Here is a 20,471-nt window from a genome sequence, read left to right as displayed (position 1 = left end):
CAAGGGTCAGCCAATAAAAGCAAAGGCGACCAAATTCAGACAATATTAAGAGGCATAGGAAAACTTCTTTCTGTCAAATAATGGACTACAAGGGAAAACTTCTAACCAGGTCTAAGGTAAATGCACTGCAACAGTCTATCTCCTGCTTACTTCCTGCCCCTAGCTTTTCCCCCAGAGGACATACACGTAATTTTTTCCTTCAGTGTCCTAAAAATAGCCACAAAAAAATAATAAACATAACTTTATACATTAATGGCTTGTAAAGGGGTATGTTTCATCCTCCTTTCAATACCAATAAACTCGATCATCTAGTGAAAATAAGTTTTTTATTTTTTGTGGACCATTAAATGTAATTAGGGTTGGAAACTTCCTTTAAAGACCATAGTTATGCTTGGAATTCAACGATGCAAATGAGCTTACAAATAAACATGCTGTACATGCTGCCCTAGAAAACCTGGATTCTGAATGCGCAGTGAAAGGAAAACACTTTTCAGTTCTGGCCTGGGTTTTCCATTGTCTTCTCGCATGTAATATTTTATTTTTTATTTTTTATTTTTTTTATTTTTTTTTAAAGATTTTATTTATTTATTTGAGAGCGAGAATGAGAGACAGAGAGAGAGAGCATCAGAGGGGGAGGGTCAGAGGGAGAAGCAGACTCCCTGCTGAGCAGGGAGCCCAATGCGGGACTCGATCCCAGGACTCCAGGATCATGACCTGAGCCGAAGGCAGTCGCTTAACCAACTGAGCCACCCAGGCGCCCTCGCATGTAATATTTTAAAATCCAATTGTACTTACGTGCTGATTGAGGATGCCCCTCACGAGCTGCAAGTGAAGCCTCAGACAGGTGCATTCATCTCGGTAGGCCTTAATGAAGTAAGGGTGGCTGAAATCAAACCTTGGGCGCCTGTGCATGATGTCAGTGATCACTTGTGCTAAGGCAAACCTCTCCTCAGGGTCCAGAACGTGCTGGTAGGCTTCAAAGTAACAGTCAAGAAGCTGCAAATAAGGTTTATAGTCAGGGAACAGCAGAGGCAGCCCTAGGCTCCAGCAAAGAGAGGTGAGCCTCCCATCCCCCATGCTTTGGAAAGCCCTGGAGCATCAGCAGGAGAGAGATGGCTCAGACCCTCCGGGTACCAGCCTGGTGCAGGCAGCTGCAGCACCAGGGCAACCCAAGGGTCATTAGTAAACCCACAGAGGTAGGGAGGGCAAAGGAAGGAACACTAGTTTTGCCTGTGTCCCCTCTTCCTCTGCTCTCCACAAATAAAAGAGGGGGTATATAATGAATAATATAACATCTAATAGTTATAAGCTCCAATGAGACAGTGCATGCAACGCCACTTCATCAAATATATTTATCTGCAACACCCTTCTCCGAAGACTCATTCTCCCGCTCCCATTTTACTCCATCACCAAACGTAGGCAGGTGGCTTCTTCCCCTCATTTTTTTTTTTTTTTTTTTTAGTATTTTTATTTATTTGAGAGAGTGAATGACAGAAAGGGTAGGCAGGTGGCTTCCTTCCCTCTTTTTAAAAAAATATTTTTATTGGGGCACCTGGGTGGCTCAGTCATTAAACGTCTGCCTTTGGCTCAGGTCATGATCCGAGGGTCCTGGGATGGAGCCCCGCATCAGGCTCCCTGCTCTGAGGGAAGCCTGCTTCTCCCTCTCCCACTCCCCCTGCTTGTGTTCCCTCTCTCGCTGTGACTCTCTCTGTCAAATAAATAAAATCTTAAAAAATATATATTTTTATTTGTTTGAGAGAGAGTGAGCGAGAGAGAGAGAGAGCAAGCGCACAAGCAGGGGGCAGGGGAGAGGCAGAAGGAGAGGGAGAAGCAGGCTCCCTGCTCAGCGGGTGCGGGACTAGATCCCAGGACCCCAGGATCATGACCTGAGCCAAAGGCAGACGCTTAACGACTGAGCCACCCTGGTGACCCTCCTCCCCTCTTCTTATCCTCAGCTCCATTTCTGACCCCTTTTCTTTAATAGTCTGCCCAAATTTCACCTAGAAATGATAGGGCGTGGTAGAATGGAAGACTGAGGTGAAAGTCCCCTAACTACAAAGGCATTTATCCCAGACAGGACTCTATTAGGAAGGGCTTCATGTACAGAACTCTCAAAGGCATCGAGGGAGTTTCCCTTCTAGTGGAGGTCACAAACCTTTTCTAAAAACCAAAGAAAACTCCCAGACACTAACCCAGTAACCATTGAAGAGGGTTCTCAGTGTGAGAATTCAGAGAAAGATGCTCTTTATTTTGCTTTTACATTTGTCTGTGACCTTAAGAATTTATGTTCTGTGTATAAATTCTGTTTTTGTGTAATTAGTCATGGTGCTAATCGGAAAAATGCTCTTCAGAGATCACTGAGCTGGAATCCCAAACAGGGACCTAAGGGCAAGATAAGCAGTTCTGAACAGTGTAACTACTGTTCAGGCCTGTCCCACATTATATCAAATACATTAAGACGTGCTCACATCTCAATCAAATTCTTTCCTGTAAAAATGTTAAATGATATTCATAATTTTGCTTTTCAAGTTATTTGGCTACAAGCGACACATTGAATTAGTGATTGGCTCTGATTTCTGGGCAGTATATACTCAGAGGTTCTTATGAAGTGAGAAGATCTGAGCTATAAATTTTCAAATGCAATGAGAGGTTTATAAGTGCTCAGTTACAATGTTTTTACATTTTACTGACATGTAATTAAGCATTTATTGATAACAATTTTTTATTTTCTTTTCATATTTCGGAGTAATGCATGTGTTTTTCCTCAAATTGCAAACATTTTCAGTGGTACCTGCAAAGCTCTTAGATCCTAAACACTGAGTCCACATTGCCTGATGGATAAATCGGCTCTGACTGGAAGCTTCTGAGGCTTTATTCCATTCATTTCACAACAGAACAAATTCCTTTCCTCTGCGGATCTAATCCAACACATCCTCCCTCCAGGGTTTAGATCAAGAGATCCCTCCCCAGTCCTCTTTCACTAGCTCCTCTTATGGAGGCTTTACTCTTCTGGAAGGTGTCAGCTGTCATTGTAGCCTTATTACCAAAGTCACATAGGCTTGCCCAGTGTGTGCATTTAATTGGCAGCAAGGAGTGAATTGTTGAGGTTGCAATTTCTACCAACCTGACAGCCTAGCACACTCTGACGTGCATCAGAGAAAGAGTGTGTCTTGTTTCCTTGGGTGTTGGTCTTCCCAGTGGCTTGAGGCCAGGAAATCAGCCCTCATCTTAACAAACTAAGAAATTTCCTAAAAGGAGATAAAAGCCCCTCTCTTTGTGTGGAGTCCAGAGCTAAGAATGCAAAACCAGAAAGAACTGAGAAGGTGCAAGCACCACTTGAATACAGATGGCAACAGTGCAGGAGGCAAAGGGGAGTAAAGGACCCACGTGGCAGGAAAAGCCAGGAGTGTCTCCATCTTGCCATTCATGGCTTCCAAGGCTCCCAAATGAGGTAAACACTCGAGAATCAATAGCAGACCAGGAATCAAATACTGCCTTATTAACAGATGTCCAGTATCTGGCCTTCAATGCTAAAGCACAAGGACGGAGAGCCTCGGGCACTTTATTTAGCATCGGGTTTTGCAGGATACCCTTTGGGAAACATTGGTCTAAGGGACCTTAGGTCAACCTTAGCACAAAAAGGAAAACACTAAAGGAGGCCAAAAGCTCAGAACACACAACTCGCTCCACAGGTTAGAAACTCACATATCTCAGAATGCGAAATGAAGGAAGGTGGAGATTGCCAGGCCTATGAAGCAAGCAGGGTGGTCTAAATTACCTGTTCCCTCCACTGAGCTCTACTCTAGAATAGCATTCAATTATTAAATAGTAGAAGACAAAGCAGAAATGAAGGAGTGATAGGTAAGACCGGTGTCACTCAATAGCCTAGGGGGGGAGATTAGGAAAGAAACAATCACTTCCCTAAATCATTCTGGACTAACTTGAGCCTTTTTGACTGGGCCAAGGCAATCCCAGGAGCCGGTTTATAGTATTTGTATGCCTTGACCTGTTTTTTTTGTACAAAGAGTCCTATTGTTTGGCTATTTGGCAGAAGTTCATGGGGGAGGGTTCTTGCCAGTGATTTCAATCTGCTGATACCAGGTTGCAGAGGTTGGCACTAAAATGCCAAGCTCACTTGTGTTGTTCATAGGATTGCCCAATTTAACAAAAAACATACAGGTCATCTAGTACATTTGAATTTCTGATAAACAACAACTTTTTTAGTATAATTATGTCCCAGATATTGTCATATCTTACTTGGCAGCCCTAGCTTTTGAAAAGGTAAAAAGTGGCTCTCTTTTTACACTGAGAAGGCTTTCTCAAGCATTGGCCTCAACCTCGAGATGCTCTCAGATGGGCCCTTGCATAATTGTATTGTTAATTCTTTCCCAACAGGGGGTAAGACCATGATCTTTCCGCCTTACAAGTTCTATTTATGATCTGTTTGCTAACTGGCCCATTTCCATTTAAACTCTGGGCTGGTATTTGTCTAAGAAATCTTCCTAGCCTGTCAAATGTCACCTGTGTGTGTCAAGGGCCAACTCTCAGGCAAAATAATATGTGGTACACACTGACGGGAGGTCTCAAATATTGGAGAAAATAGAAAAAAAAAAGAAGTCAAAATGAATAATCTCAAACCTGTGTTTGTATTATTTTTACCTCAAACTTTTTATATTTCTGAGACTTAAGAAACTTAAAAAAAATAGCATTTTAGGTCAAATGAAAGTGCAAAACAGAAAATCAATGCTAGGCACAATTTGTCAGATTTTTTTTTTTTTTTTTAGTGCTCCAAACACTAATTCAAACTACCCCAAAAATGTGTCCTCTGGTGGCTGTAGACAGAATTAGCATTTGGGGCACGTGTCACTTAGCGGCCTGTACAGCTGATGCCTGGCTTCTCTAAGAGTTCCTTAATCCACTTAAATTCACATCAGCTCTAGTTTTATGAACATTTATACATAATATGGTTACCTTAAGGATTTAAGACAACCCAGTGTGTTTGAACAATTCTTAACTCTAGTGATTCCAATATATTTAACAATCAAAAACAGCTGAGCAAACTTGGCAGTAGAATCAGTACTGGGAGAAATCAATTGTACTCTAGATAAAAATATGGTTTATCCATTAAAAATAGGCTCTTTTGACAGAATTTCTGATTTAGAAGGCCACATTTTACAGTTTTGGCACAGATAGCTCAGTTTCTATAGAGAACTTATTGTCAGGGTGAGGAAGGAGGGAGACATATTCAATGATTTTTTTTTTTAAGATTTTATTTATTTATTTGACAGAGAGAGACAGCGAGAGCAGGAACACAAGCAGGGGGAGTGGGGGAGGGAGAAGCAGGCTTCCCGCCGAGCAAGGAACCCGATGTGGGGCTCCACCCCAGGACCCTGGGATCATGACCTGAGCCGAAGGCAGATGCTTAACGACTGAGCCACCCAGGCGCCCCAATGATTTTTTTTTTTTAAGTTAAAATAATTTCATTTACCGTAGAAGAAACTAGTGGACAGCCCTGGTAGTTTAGCACAGAATGAAGCATGGGCCAAAGTGTAGAGAAATTGGTTTGTTTTTCAGTCCTCTTTGCCCTTCTATTCTTCTATTGCCATTGAGTCCTGTCCGAGGCCTCCATAGGAGGCCTAGGAGCACTGAAAGGGAAGGTGGGGAGAGAGAGTCCAGAAAAGGGGGGCTGTTTAAAACTCATGTCTGGACCAACAAACTTGTTGAGTTTAGGGATTCTGTCTTATTTACCTTTAATGTAGCCTTTTCAATTATTACACTCTGAGTCTAGATCTCTCACTTAGTTGATCAAAGTAAGTTTCTAATTGGCAGATCAAGGTTGCAGATGCAAACTCTGTAAAGGCCAGTTCCCCTTGAAAAGAGGAACAGTATTCAAAGCCCAAGGCTCCCACCCTTTAAGCCCAGCCAGGTGTTTTCAAAAATTGGGTGACCTACATCTCTATGAGTAATAGACCAGAAAGTAGACGAAATGGTAAACCATCTAATCTACTAGAAAAACAGTTCAAAGAAAACATTTCCACTTCCCCATCTTCTGACCACATCATAGTGCGCTGTAAGGTGGCTTCCACCCCCATACCTCTTCTGAGAGTCCTATGAACCTGGCAATGACCCTGGTGACTGACCCCACTGCCTGGTGTTTAGGCGTCATCTTTCTTGATGTTTTGCTGCACTCCACACTACTAACTATCCTCTCCTAATTAAAATGGTTTTTTTTTGGGCGCCTGGGTGGCTCAGTTGGTTAAAATGGTTTTTTTTCCCCCTAGTGGCTTTCATCACACTATTCCTTCCTTTTTTCTCCAGTTTCTTTGGCTTCCTCTTACTCCTCTTGTGGATTCTTGTTCTAGGACCTTCCCCTACAATTTAAGTGTTACCCAGGGCTGCATCTCAGACATCTCTGGCTTTTCCTAGTCATTTGATTCATTACTGTGGTTCAATGTTCACTCTCAGCTCATACCTGCTCCTGACCTTCAAACCTCCAGCTCCCACAAAACAGTCACACCTGTTTTAGCAAGCTCTCCTCACATGCTTGTTGCCACAGACTCAGCACTATCTTCCCCTCTAAAGTGCCCCTCCTCCTGCATTCCATTTCAGTTAGTAGCCTCCTCCCTGACCCTAAGAAAGTCATTTTTAATTCCTTACTCTCTCACCCCACCATCCAGTCTTCAAATCCTGCCATGTCCACTTCTACAAAGACTTCTCGAGTTTACCCCTCCCTCCTGTTCTGACTCTTCCATCCTTGGTGTAGGTCCCCTCCTACCTCTCCGGGTCACTGTTGCAATAAGGGCACTTGTTCTCTGCAGGAGCTCTATCCAATCCATTCTCCACACTAATACCCGAGCAGCTGTTGAAAACAGAGCCATGATCGTATTTCTCCCTTCCTGAAACTCACCAGTGGCTCTTCTTTGCTTATAAAATACACTGTAAATGTAGCATGGATTAGCAGGCCTTTCACAGCTGCACCCAAACACATAGTCAGCTCGTTTCTCATCATGCCTTTAGCGCCTAGTCATACTAGCCTTCTTGTTCCCCAAACTCGCCATCCCCATTTTATACCTCCCTGACATCGCTAATGCAGTTTCCTCCACTTAAGAATTTTTTCCTTCTCTGACCGACAACATCTTCCTCATCTCTTAGGAACAGGATTAAATATCTACTCCTCTGAGAAGATTTGCCAACATTGCCTTTACTCTGATAGCCCCCCACAGGGCAAATCGCTCCCTCCACTGTGGTCTCCGGGGATCTTGCATGTGCCTCAGTTGTAAGCTGTTAGTCACTGGGTTGTAATTTTTACTTAAGAGATTGGATCAACTTCTATAGACTAGAAATTCCTTAAAGACAGATTATCTTCTCTTATTTATCCATAGGTTCCTAATGTCTGGAATAGTACCTGGTGCAGAGTAGATACTTAATGTTTGATGAATAAACTCCTAACAATTGGTGATCATCAGAGGGGTTCATAATCCATGCCAAGGACACAAATGAAGAGCAGTGTTTCATTTATTACTAGGATATAAGCCATTGATGATATGATGATGAATTTAGCAAACTTCTGTTTCATTGCTTTAAACTTACCCTCAGAACTTGCTGCACTGAGCACATACCTTGCCCAACTGCTTGCCCCCCGTGTGGTGTATTTCTAAAGACTCTAACAAGGTCAGTTTGTGTTTCACAGAGTGAGGTTTGTCCCTGACAGGACAATGAATGTGAATGGAACCATCACGCATTCTCACTAAACACACACATAAAAGCCTAAATTATACAGCCCTCTAACAAATTATGCCTGTAAGATAAAGAGGTATCCTTCCCATTTTATTTCTTATTAAAAGGAACCACAGTAAAGAAAATAAAATGTATTATTCACATCCTTACAACTAGCTGAGACGATTTAAATAAAATAATTATTTACTTTATTAGGAGCCTAATAGACCCCTAAAAGACCCACTGAGTTTTTTCGTTTTTGTTTTTTCAGTACTGGGTTTTGTAAGAATGTTTAACAGATGTTTTGTTTTCTAGGGAAAAATACCTGACGCTTGTTTTCTAGAAGGGCTGCTTCCCAAGTCCACATGTCATACAGCACAGCAAATCTATCCACACTTGCATGGGCCCATCCCCAGTCCTGGCCAGTATTTGACTCGTTGCCCTCTTTGTGACCTGGGAGAGAAGGGGATGAGAATGACCAGAGACAGGCCTTTCCACAAAGCTATTCTTATTAGAAAAGCAGCCCTTCAACTGTCAGCTCCATCTCAGGAATGAAAACACTGATACAGTCACAGGGATTCCTAAGAATCAGCTGGAGAGCCATTGGCAAAGACTGGGACATACTTGTTGACTTCTAAGTCAGTAGAGGTTTTTGTTTTTACTCTTTAATTTTAGTTTTAAAGACTAATTTTAGAAATGTAACCAAAATTCAGTTAATACGAAATCTTCACTAAAATGTCCTCAGACCTATAATTTAAAGGCAAAACATACATTTCTCCTTCTCTAAAAACAGGTCCTCGGTGGTTTAACAATAAACCTAGTTTAACCTGCTATTTCAAATGATGCTAGCCAAGGAAAAACTCTTTAGAGAAGTTTCTAAGATATTCCTTAATTATGTTAATTATTAACTGAAATCAACAAAGGTAATCATTGTTATTATTCTGCTAAAATATTTTCCCACTACATTAATGTTAACTTTCAGTATCAGCATGATTATTGCTTTTAATTTTTGAGTGGTCTATTTCAGAACGAAATATCAAAAAAGAAGGAAATTTTCAGGGACTGAACTTTAAGTTCAGGAATTATCACACGTATGATGGGTACTGAACAAGAGAAAGACTTTGATCAGGAATTTCTCTAGTAGCAGTTGGGAAATCATTTCACAATGGATGACTACATACTTCCTAGCTCAGTTGAAGGATGCTGTGTGGCTAATGACTACTGACTGTTTCAATCAAATTAAATTCTTAGCAGCTTGAAATGGTTGCATGGGATTACAAATGAATATCAATAGAAACAATGCATTAGTATGTAGAATAACCAGTAAAGATAAAAGCCAAAAGCCGAAATTAAATGCTGTAGAATGTTGGATGCCATCACTGCATCCCATGATTCAGACACCCAGTGGTCTGTGGCAAAGAGGAGTTCAAGCCAACGTTAAGTTAATTCTGCCTGGCTCAGAAAGGTTAATTGTCAAACGTTCTTTGAGCAGCATTTTATATCAATATGAAAAGGAATGATTCTTCATTACCATCTACATAATTACAAAATAGCACAAGCCCTTGCTAAATTTCCCTTTAGGTGTTGCAATATCTCTAGAAATTTTAAGCTCTTTCCAAATATAATGCTGGTGTTGTCACATTATTCCAAAAGGATTATTCTTTCCTCACCTATTTCTAAAATTGGATACATTTGAGTGGTGCCAAAAGGAAGTAGAGAATACATATTATAGGTTATTTGATTACCCTGAGTAATGATTTCTCCCTTTGGTGCTTATCTGGCATTTTTCTACCCAGAACTTCTTGCGTCCTGGTGGTTTTTTGTCAGGAACCCAGGGATGTGTCTGCTTCTAACTGCTGTCTGCCCAAGGTCAATCACTTTTTTTTGTCACTTAGGGGAAAAAAAATCATTACCTTCACTTGCTTACTTTGCTTCCCTCAGGGCCCAGCATGACACCACTTGCACCCAGTGAGTAATGCAGAAATGCCACTGAGGAACGAGTAGAGTCTAAACAACAGTAAGAATTATAATCAAGCTTTGAAAGAATAGTTACAGTCTCCAACAAGAAGAGGGACTTGAGCTGGAAACAGAACCGTATCTTTTCTAAAGAAGGTATATATTGCGGAGGTGTATGTGCTTACTGAATTTTCACATACTCTTGGATATGCATTTATATTTTGAGGTGGAAGGTGTTAAATGGAGCCCTTAGTGTTTATTGTTTGTTTGGCTGGCTGACTTCTGACCTTTTCCTTTCTCAATGTAATGGCTGGCCACAAGCAGCAGTTCTGCCTCTAGCTCCTTCAGATCACTCAAGGCTTCATCATACATGATATTTACTCCACGCTGGTCCTGCGTGTAGAGGCAAGCAGCGTCCATGCTGTAGTAGTCATCCTGGTTCTCCACTTCCGAGAACTCCATGAACTGGACACTGTGGACCTGGGGAAAAGAAAGCCGAACCCAGAAGTTACCGGAGAAGGGAGAGCTATATTTTGCCAGCCCAAATGGCAGGCTTCTGCTCTCATGCAATGGGCTGTCAGCATGGAGCTGTACCTGCCGCATGTATAAAGCGCTGCATGTAAAGAAGGAGATATTAGCAAAGAGTGTTGGCAGGGAAGGGTGGTGAGATAGACAAGTAGCTGATGAAGTTCTTTCTGATTAATTCAGGGCTACCTGGAAAAAGGCAGGCAATAGAGCTGAGTGTTATAGGTGTTCTCTGAAGTCAGAGTGCCTGTGTCTCAGGCAAGTCACTCAGCTACTCTTAGCCTCTGTTTCCCCATCCGTAACATGGGGACAGTGGAGATACCACAAAGGTTGTTAAAGGGAGTATGTGACACTGTGCTGATGAAGCACTTGAGATCTATAAACATTAACTGTTGAAGATTTTTTATTTTAATTATACAAATACTTTAAGAATACATTAATACTATCTCATGTCTTAGTAATATACTGAATTGAATAGCATCCCCCCAAAATTCCTGTCCACCTGAAACCTGTGAATGTGACCAGATATGGAAATGGAGTCTTTGCAGATATATATAGGTTAAGATGAGGTCATACTGGATTAGGGAGGCCCTAATCCAATGACTGATGTTCTTATAGAAAGAGGAAAATGTGGAGATAGATACATGGGGGAGAAGGCCATGTGAGGACGGAGACTGAGATGGGAGTGAGGCATCTACAAGCCAAGGAATGCCATGTAACACCCAGGATTATTAGCAAGGACCAGATGCTAGGAGAGACAAGGAAGGAACTTCTCCTGGAGACTTCAGAGGGAGCATGGCCCTGCTGACACCTTGATTTTGGGCTTGTGACAACTAGAACTATGACAGAATAAAGTTCTCTGCCAGTTGTTATGAGCCTCTCACTTTGTGGTGTTTTGATATGACAGCTCTAGAAAACTAATGTAAGTAATCTGGGTATTCCAATCACACTTTTTCTTAAATGACTGAGGAATTATTGCATCCTGAGAATCATTATTCTAATAATAATTCTCATAATTCCAAACTTCACCCTTGCCAAGACTCTGAATTCACCCCCAACCCACGCCTAGTCTTCACTCTGTCTCAGCAGAAGCCCCCCACCACTTGTCCACCCCCGCCCCCATAAAGCCACTGCACCCACGCCTCTCTCCTCCTGCTTCCTCCTGTACTATAGGGAATGACTCTGCTCTCCTTCTCTGTGGCCATTCCATCCCACCTCTGAAGCATCCCTTCTCCTTCTTGGATACCCAATTCCTCTCAACCAGCTATTTCTCAACTGACACTGAAACATGCTCACATCCCTCTTGCCCCCCCCAGGTCCCATCTTTGGTCTCTCCTCCTCCTTATGATCCAACTCCCAAGACGGGATCTGCATTCACTGTCCCCGTTTCCTCACCTCCTACTCCTCACTCATTCCCATCCAGCTCCTATCTCCATCAAAACAAACCACTTTCACTAAGAAAAACAGTGATCTTTTCTCCACATCCAGCAGACTTTCTTTAGTCATCTTATGTAATGTCTCAGGAGCATGTGACACAGTTTTGCTCTCCCTGCTTCTTGACTCACTCACTTCCCTGGCCTGCTGGGACTCCACATTCTCCTTGCTCTCACCAGCTTTCCAGCCATCCCTGAGGTGTATTTTTCTCTGTCAGGTCATTAAATAGTAGACACACTTAAGCCCCAGTCTTAGGGCCTCATCTTTTCCTCTTATACTCCTTCCTTAGGAGATAGTACACTTTCACAGCTGAGATTAGGGACCATTTACTCCCTAATTGATAACTGTAATCCAGACCTCCTAGAGCTCTAGACCCACATATCCAATGACCTATTTGCCATCTGTTCCTGGGCATCTCAAAGACCCCTCAAATTTAACATGATCAAATCATGTGGTCTTCTCCCACAAACCTAGGCCATCTCCAACTTCCCCATTTTAGTAAATATCACCACCACAAAGCCACTTCCTCTTGCATGAATCATTCCTGACACCTACTGCCTCACCCTACATGTCCAGTCTATCACTAACTCCTGTCAATTTGACTTCCTATCTCTCAAATCCATCACTTCTCTCCATCTCCACCACTCACCATCCTAGTCCAAGCTGTTATTAGCTTTCACTAGAACAAATCTAGGAGTTTCTAGGTGTACTTTTCAAGGCTGAGCACAATCTGGCCCCTGCCAACCTCTTGTACCTCATTTCATTCCACTGTCTCCATACGTCCATCCTGATGGACCTGGGCCTGGCCCTCTTCTGAATGGGCAGAGCTCTTCATGCCTCTGGGCCTCATACATACTGGCCCTTCCATCCCTCACCTCCTCTTTCCTTGGTAAGTACCTACCCTATCGAGAGTCCATTCTAATAACACCTCTCTGGAAGCCTTCCTTACAACTCCATGCAGAGCTGAGTGCTTCTCCCCATGACTTGTCTAACTCCATTATAGCACTCAGCTCATGGCCATACTAGACTGTTGGCTCATCTACTCCCACAGGCTGTGAGCCTGTCATTCATTCATCTCTTCATTCACTCATTCATTCCACAAATGTTCTGATCAGTGAATTTACTAGCACTGTTCTAGGCACTAAGGATACAGCAGTAAACAAAATTGGCACAAATCCCTGCCATCATGGAACTCTTTAGTGGAAAGAGACAGACATTAAATATGTCAGATGATTTGGCACTTCCTAGTGCCTTGCTGTTGGGTGGGGCCTAGCTGAAATGCCTTCTTTCCTATTGCAGCCTCCAGGGTTGCTGTTAGAGTCCTCTCTGCCTGTGTCCTACTCTCAAGTGGACACTGAACTTTTCTAAAAAGCCATATCCCTAAGAAACCCCCATCTGTTACTCCATCATGTTAACTGATTCCAGGTGCTAAGAAGAAGGTGTCTTGGGAGACAGGATAACCAAGGCAGAAAAAACTCTCAGCAGAACCTTAACCTCACCTTGTGCTCGGTGGCTGTCCCATGGACATAGTGGTGAGCTCCTATGCCTTGCAAGGTGCCCAAGCCTCCTGTGGCCCTATTTACCCAGGAGCTATCTTCTATGGTAGGGACCAGACTCCCTGCAACCAAGGTAAGGCCTGAAGTGTTGATTGTCAGTGTTCGTTCAACAGATCTGAAGTAGTTCAGAATTCCTAGACAGGTGCGCTGAAACAGAGAAAGACCAGGTCAGGACCCTGCCCTTTGCTCACCCCACACAACAGAATAAAACTGAATGGGGCCCTGGAAGTTGTCAAGTCAACTCCACTGCTGAGAGAGAAACACACCACCCCCCAGAAAGGCCTGATTTTGTGGAAAAATCAGAACAAAGAACAAAGTGTAAAAATGTGTTGCTACTGGAATAGCAGGAAAGCCACCTTGGTAGACAACCAAACATTCCAGATGCCTGAAGCCAGTGTGCCATGCCATCCACATACCTGCAGCTCCCTGATTCGCAGGTGGCGCAGATACAGAAAGGACAAGTAGGTCCCTCTCATCAGGACAGGATCCCTATCACTGGGCCCAGTCCCACCATCCAAACCCAGCAGTTGTAGGGCCACTGCATAGCTGTACCTTTAGCGGACAGGAAAAATAGAATGAATGCTTTTCACCTCAAAGTGGTTCGGAAAATTCATATACACCAAACTGAAGTCATTTTATTTAACTTAAGGGAGTTTCACCAGTAGCTACTTTTTAAAAATGCATTAGATGAAAAATAATTACTCCATATATATAAATATAAAAAGAAATTTCTCTTAGCAATCACTCTTGTGAAAAACCCAGTCCTAGGGTGAAACGTTAATTTAGTTGTCTGACCTGCTTTAACAGTCTTGCTTTTATTTCAGCTTCAAATATTTTTGAGTTAACATGTAACCCACCTATTAATCAGTCACTCAATTTTCCCCACTGGGTTTAATCCATTTCTTTGAGTCCGCAATAACATGATTTAATTTTACCCTTTCTCTTTTTTCTGCTTAATAGGCTCATCAGCATGTTGGCAGCAACTTATTTGTGCTAGGTAATTTTCATTTTGTTCCATTGAAAGGTCATCTTCCTTCATATTTTCATTCTATCAAAAAAGTAGCATTAGTTGAATTACATAAACATTTGCAATATCATTAACAAAGTCACAGTTGGGTCACCACAAAACTAAATCCCATGATCCAAGGCATCTTTAGATGAACAAGCAGATGAGCATCTGGATCCATTGCAATGTGTCATATGAAAATCTGGATTTCTAAAATAAATTAGAGGCTACTGTTTTTATTATTATTTAGTCTTTGTTTTACAAAACTATTCACAGCTTTTATTTTATTTTTTTTAAGATTTTGTTTATTTATTTGAGAGTGACAGAGAGAACGAGTGTTGGGGAGGGGCAGAGGGAGAGAGAGAAGCAGACATCAGGAAGCCTGATGCGGGGCTTGATCCCAGGACCTGCAGATCATGACCCGAGCTGAAGGCAGATGCTTAACCGACTGAGCCACCCAGATGGCCCTATTCACAGCTTTTAAATACCACCCTCCCACACACACACCTATTACATGATTCACTTATGAAAAGTTGATACACACATTTGTAGATGTTTGAAACCTTGAATGTCTCTAATCTAGCCTTGTTCCAGGCTGAGAGAGATCAGTGGATTAAATGCCTCTTTCTACTTTTTAGCTATATGATCTAATTATTTAAAGTCTTGATCCTGTTTTCATACTTATAAAATGCCATAATAATAGAAAATAAATTGCTGTGAGAATTAGCACATAGTGATTGGCACCTCACAGGTGCCCAAAACATGCTAGTTCCCTGCCTGCCCATGGACTGCAGGAGTCAGTCAGCCCTGCAGGATCTATCACAGAATTTGTGGTTTATGTTTATTTCTACGGGCATTTTTCCTGTTGTCAATCAGGATGAGGTCACACACGCAGAGTTCTAGGAAAAACTTGAAGAAGGTGATATTGATGAATGAGCCTGCCCCTTGTCCTCTGGCAGCCCCTTTCCTAGCTGCCCTCTTTGCCTGTCCCTGGGCATATACCCCATTCTCATAAGAAACGCTCTTTCATAGTGGTGCCCATACCCACAAAAACACTGAGTGGCAATGAGTTAGCTTGGAACCCCACTCTTTGGGTTACTTATATTCTAATAGTTCTTGGAATTCCCAAAAGTCCTTCTGGCAAAAACTGCTGGTTGTTCCCCAAGATCCATTTTCCTCTCTTCCTATAGTAATTAAATATTTATTGTGGCACATGGCCACCCAGATGGAGATGACATTTCCAAGCCTCTTTTGCAGGTAGGTGTAGATATGTGACTAAGTTCTGGTCAGTGGAATGAAAGTGAAAATGCCATGTGGCAGCTTCTGGGAATTTCCCTGAAGTGGCAGCTTCTCACCCCCATTGTCCATCCTACTGCTTAGGACATGAATGTAACCGCTGGAGCACCATCTCAGACCAGGTGTTGATCTCGGGTACGGAGGCTGCATCTGTTGGAACTCCAGGATAGAAGGAGCATGGGTCCCTGAGGACTCCATGGAACAGAGTCATCACACTAGCTCTGTACTTCCTCCCCCTGGATCTTAATATGAGGGAGAGAGAAAGAAATTCCCATCTCCTTTAATCCTCTGCTATTTTGTGTTTAATTATGACCAACAGCCAAATATAATTTTAACTAATACACTACCAAAGACTCTAAAGATACACTATTGGTCTTTATGACAAGCAGTAGAAAAGAAAATTGGGGGCAGGGATATTAGAAAGAGTGGGTGAGAGAAAAAGTTGTCTAATTGAGTATCGTGAAATGGCTTCCCATTCTGCCTGGGGGTAGAGTTAGTTCCTGTTTGTTCTGGGTAAGTGGGCACATCAGTGTATTTCCGTGTAAACATCCCACAACCCTAGGACTGGGAAAGACCCTGGGAGGTGACATGAGGCACTCCTGTTCTTTCATACAGAAATGCAAGATCATCATCCCCAAATTAAGAGAATCTCAGATACTTGTAGAAAATCTGTAGGAAAGCATTTACTCTATGAGGGAAGTTGAATCTTGGCAGTTTCTATGTGGCCCAGAATTTTGGGTGAGAGGGGCTCTCCCGAAGACTTCTGCCTCCCAGGTCTCTGGTGCCCTTATGTTGCAGTTCAGCCTTGCCTGGTGTGGCTCCAGAGGGCAGGCTCAGAACCACAGCCTTTCTCTGATGGGATCGTGACTTTTCCAGGTGCTTCTAAAATTACCCAGAATTACAGAGGGAGGAAGAGAAAGTGACATCAAGTTACGGTGAAAGACACTATGAATAGGTATAACTGAGCAAGCCACAGAAGTAGTGCTGGACCCATAGGCGGCTGGGAAGAAAGGAGGGGGGCACAACCGGGTTGGGTGAGTAGAGGGAGAGAGCCCAGCACCCTCTGGAAAAAGAGAACCAGCCACAGCCCACAAACGTCAGCTGCTTAGGAAACACCCGAAGTGCACGAGGGTCCTCCCCTAAGAGGACTGGACATGGTGCAGGTAAGCAGTGGGGCCGACCAGAAGCCAGAATGTCAACACCACCTGCGTTTGTTCCGTCTTCCTGGGTAGGTAAATCCTTTGACATTTACTCTACTTGGTAGCTGGGTCTTTGCCAGCATGGCCTGGCCAGTATTCTGACAGTTTCGAGATCTCCACTGATTGCAAATCTCATTTTCTTCTGGGAAACTGGCAGGGGCAGTGGAGTGGGAGGTGGAGTGGCGGGGGTGGGGTGGGGGAGGGAATAATCAGAGGGAAACTAAGTCTATAATGTATTTCCCACCTCCTAAATGTCCCCACAGCGTATTTGTGTATATCCACAGAATAAAAAGACTAGAAGGATAGAAACTATATGTTAAATATTATGGTTATATTTGGGTGGTAAAATTACAGCTGATTTTTATTTTCTTCCTTGAGCTTTTCTACATTTCCCAAATTTTGTATGATAAACACATGTCATTATTGTCAACAGAAAATGTTTGTGTTTTAAATGTTCTATTGAATTTGATGAGGGAAACCAGAAAAGAAGTGTTTTCTGTTCCCCTGAACTTCTTGCACATTGGAACTACTGTATACAACAGCATTTTTGTGAGGACACACCATGTCCTCATTCTGTCTCCGGAAATGGAGGGGAGCAGTTAACGCTGATCGGGGAAAACAACAGCTGTCCCCTTCTCCTCTCCTCCGTGTGGCCAGTGAGAAGAAGCAAAAGAAGAGGCAAAGGATATAGTGTTTTCTGCCACTGCAGCACTCCATAAAGTTAAAGAACAGTGACCAATTTAAACCATATCTTCAGAAATATGATGGTCAATAGTAGCACTTAATGTCTGTACATAAACAGCTATTTTAATAAACAGGTGTTTTCTTGGGGAATGGCATTGGGTACGAGTAACTTGATATAATACAAGTTTGGGAGGTTTGGGAGGATCCACACAGGGCTGGCTGGTCTATTCCTTCTGATTAGGACTATAGTTAAATTATTTTTAAGTTTTTCCAAAAGGATATCCGAAAGAAAAAAAAAATGCAGTCTTTCTGGACCAGAATTCTCTCTTTCTAGTTATAAATTATCTTCAATTAACAATGATAAGAAAATCTGATATTTTTTCTTTACCCCTAAACCCAGATCTTTAAGTGAATCTGGAAAAAGAATTGTGTATAAAGAAAAAATAGCCAGCCTTACATGCCAATGGTAAATAAAGGGCCAATTCAAACTGTGATAGAAACATTACAAACATTATCAATGTTCAGACAAACATATTCAATGTTAAAATGTGGGAAGCAGGTTCTCTCATAAGTTTCTGGTTAGGGGAAAAAATGGTATACCACTTCAGCAGGATCTATGGAAAATTTTGAATGTGCATGTCAGTGACCCAGAAAATCCACTTCTAAATATCTACTCTAAAGAAACACATGTGTGCACAAGGAGGCATGTACAAGAAAGTTCAGTAGGAATGCTTTCTAATGGGGTAAAAAAAAAATGGCAACAAGTGTCCACAGGGAGGTGTCTGTGTGATCTGTAGTATATAATAAAATATAATGCAGGCATTAAAAAGAACAACAGAGACAGATCTCTAAGACATATTGTTGAGTGAAAAAGGCAAGTTAACAAAGATATCCATAGAGTATGACAGATAATTTATATAGAAAACTAAAACACAAAATTATACCATATATATATATATATATATATATATATACACACACACACATATGTTTGAATGTAATGTATTGAACAGGCTGAAGCAGTAACAGTGTTTACCTCTGAGGAAGTGGAATGGGGACCAGTATTAGAATTCCCATTAGTTAAAGTTAAAGCATTAACTTTTCAGTGATGTTTCAATTTTTCACAAGGAGAAGAGGTTTATGTATTATTTCTGTAGTTTAAAAACTGATTTCTAACAACTTCTTAAGGAGAAAAATGGTAACTTCACAGTGCAAAAACCTAGCAAACACCACTAGCTTAACCACATATTAAGCTTAACATCCCCAGTAATACATCAGGTTGATAGCATCTGGCCCAGATATGATGTAATAAGAAGGGCACTTCACCTCTGGTGTGTCCTTCCTCTAAACCTATAACCCCAGTTATAACCATGAGAAAAACATCAGACAAATTCAAGTTAGGGAATGTTCTACAGGTTGCCTGGCCAGTACTCCCAAAGACTGTCAAGGAAAGCCTGAGAAGCTGGCCCAGACCTGAGGCGCCTGGGAAACATGACAATCAAAGTCACTGTGGTACCCTGGAGCACAAAGAAAAACCAGTGAATTCCAAATATAGTCCAGTTTAGATATCAGTAATGTACCAATGCTGGTTCCTTTGTTGTGACAAAGTAATATAAGATGTTAATAATAGGAGAAACCTGACAGGGGATTCCTGGGAATTCTTTGTACTATCTTTGTAACTTTTCTGTAAATCTAAAACTACTCTGAAATAAAACATTTATTTTCTAAAAAAAAACCTCCCTAAAGAAAGGCTACCAGTGAATAGTATTCACTGAAAACTGATCAGAAACTGTCCTGAAGTCGTGCTATATTCTTTCCAAGCTGTCAAAACAGGCAATCCTATGAGGTTTGCTTTCCTTCATGCAGAAGGCCCTTAAGAAAGTTATTTTTCATGGGGTATGGATTGTCCCTTGCCAACTTCAGAATCAGAATGCTGACCAGCGTATAGATGCTAAAATTCATACTTGACTGCTACATGCTTGCAAAATAGTCACAGAGCTTTAAAATTCATACCTACATCCTGTGACTCCTCCCTTCGGCCACCTTTAACTTCATCCTAATCTCCTCTGACTGGTATTCAACATTCAGAATGGCATTCAGATACTGTATAAAGTGCCTCTTGACCAGAGCAGAAATACGTAAGGAGGTCACAAAGTAACGCCCACAGGAAAATGCGAGGGAAAGTAGAAAACCATTGATGGTTGCCTCACGATTTTCTTTCTCAAACGCCGTGCTATTTTCTGTTCCCCACTTGGAAAGCTCTTCTCTAGCATGGCTGACTCCTTCTCATTCATCAAATGTCAGCTCAGATGCCCCCAACTCTGAAAGAGCTTGGTCCATCTATCAGAGGGTGCTCCTCTCGACCCCACTGCCCCCTCTTCCTGTGGTTTTCCTCCTGGCACCCACAAGTTAGAGATGTAGATTAACTCTTTTGTCCACCTGTTTATTGCCTGTTTTGTTCCCTAAGCAGCACAGTTCCTGGCACAAAGGCAGCATCCATGTAATAATCACTGAATGAATGAACGAATGAACAGGAAACTTGCATGACACTAATATGTAGGGTAGGTTGTGTGTGCTGTATGTCTCCCCTCAGGCTCCACCTCTGAAATCCATAGGTATTCTCAGTCTCCTTAGGGTCTGTTTACCATAAATCAACTTGAAAATAGGTGCTCACATTTTTCTCCTTTTGGTCATTTCCAAGAACAACATTTACAAGTCAGTAAATAGCCAGAGGAAATGGTTGTCTTTTCCTTTCTTTTCTTTTCTTTTTCCCTCCAATTTAACACTGGGCAACTGCATTCAAAACAGACTTTGGTGAAAGCAGAGGCTGCATATCATCATACCCTGACTTTCTACCTCATGTGCAAATGGAGGGAAGCAGTAACAGAGAACGGCAGGAAATGTTAGTTCTCTCCACGGTGTAGCTGGGCTCCTTCTTCACATTGTGGCTCTTAGTGTTTTCTGCCTTTCAACAGAAAACTGAGCCATCATCTCCTGCTCTTGCCCTGCACTTTCTGCTTTTCCCTGGTAGCCTCCTTTGTCCCCTAAGTCCCCATGGGCACTGCTACAATTCTGGTCTGCTGGTCCAGCCAGACCCTA

General features: G+C 42.2%; 1 protein-coding gene across 1 annotated transcript in view; it reads right to left on the bottom strand.

Annotated features, from left to right (window-relative positions):
* Nucleotides 1-20,471, bottom strand: part of LOC123836491 (uncharacterized) — a 55,869-nt gene that overhangs the window by 10,806 nt on the left and 24,592 nt on the right. The window contains exons 9-14 of the mRNA XM_064597967.1: nt 14,123-14,235; nt 13,604-13,739; nt 13,131-13,334; nt 9,960-10,152; nt 8,042-8,169; nt 796-996 (exon numbers count right to left, since the gene is read on the bottom strand). Coding sequence (XP_064454037.1) covers nt 796-996; nt 8,042-8,169; nt 9,960-10,152; nt 13,131-13,334; nt 13,604-13,739; nt 14,123-14,235 — 975 coding nt within the window. The remainder of the gene's footprint in view (nt 1-795; nt 997-8,041; nt 8,170-9,959; nt 10,153-13,130; nt 13,335-13,603; nt 13,740-14,122; nt 14,236-20,471) is intronic.

Source organism: Mirounga angustirostris, unplaced genomic scaffold, assembly GCF_029215605.1.
Source record: "Mirounga angustirostris isolate CCGP_5_RB_7025 unplaced genomic scaffold, mMirAng1.0.hap1 SCAF_8, whole genome shotgun sequence".
Lineage (NCBI taxonomy): Eukaryota > Metazoa > Chordata > Mammalia > Carnivora > Phocidae > Mirounga > Mirounga angustirostris.
Note: the sequence above shows the minus strand (reverse complement) of the source record. Positions and strands in the feature narration are given on the sequence as shown.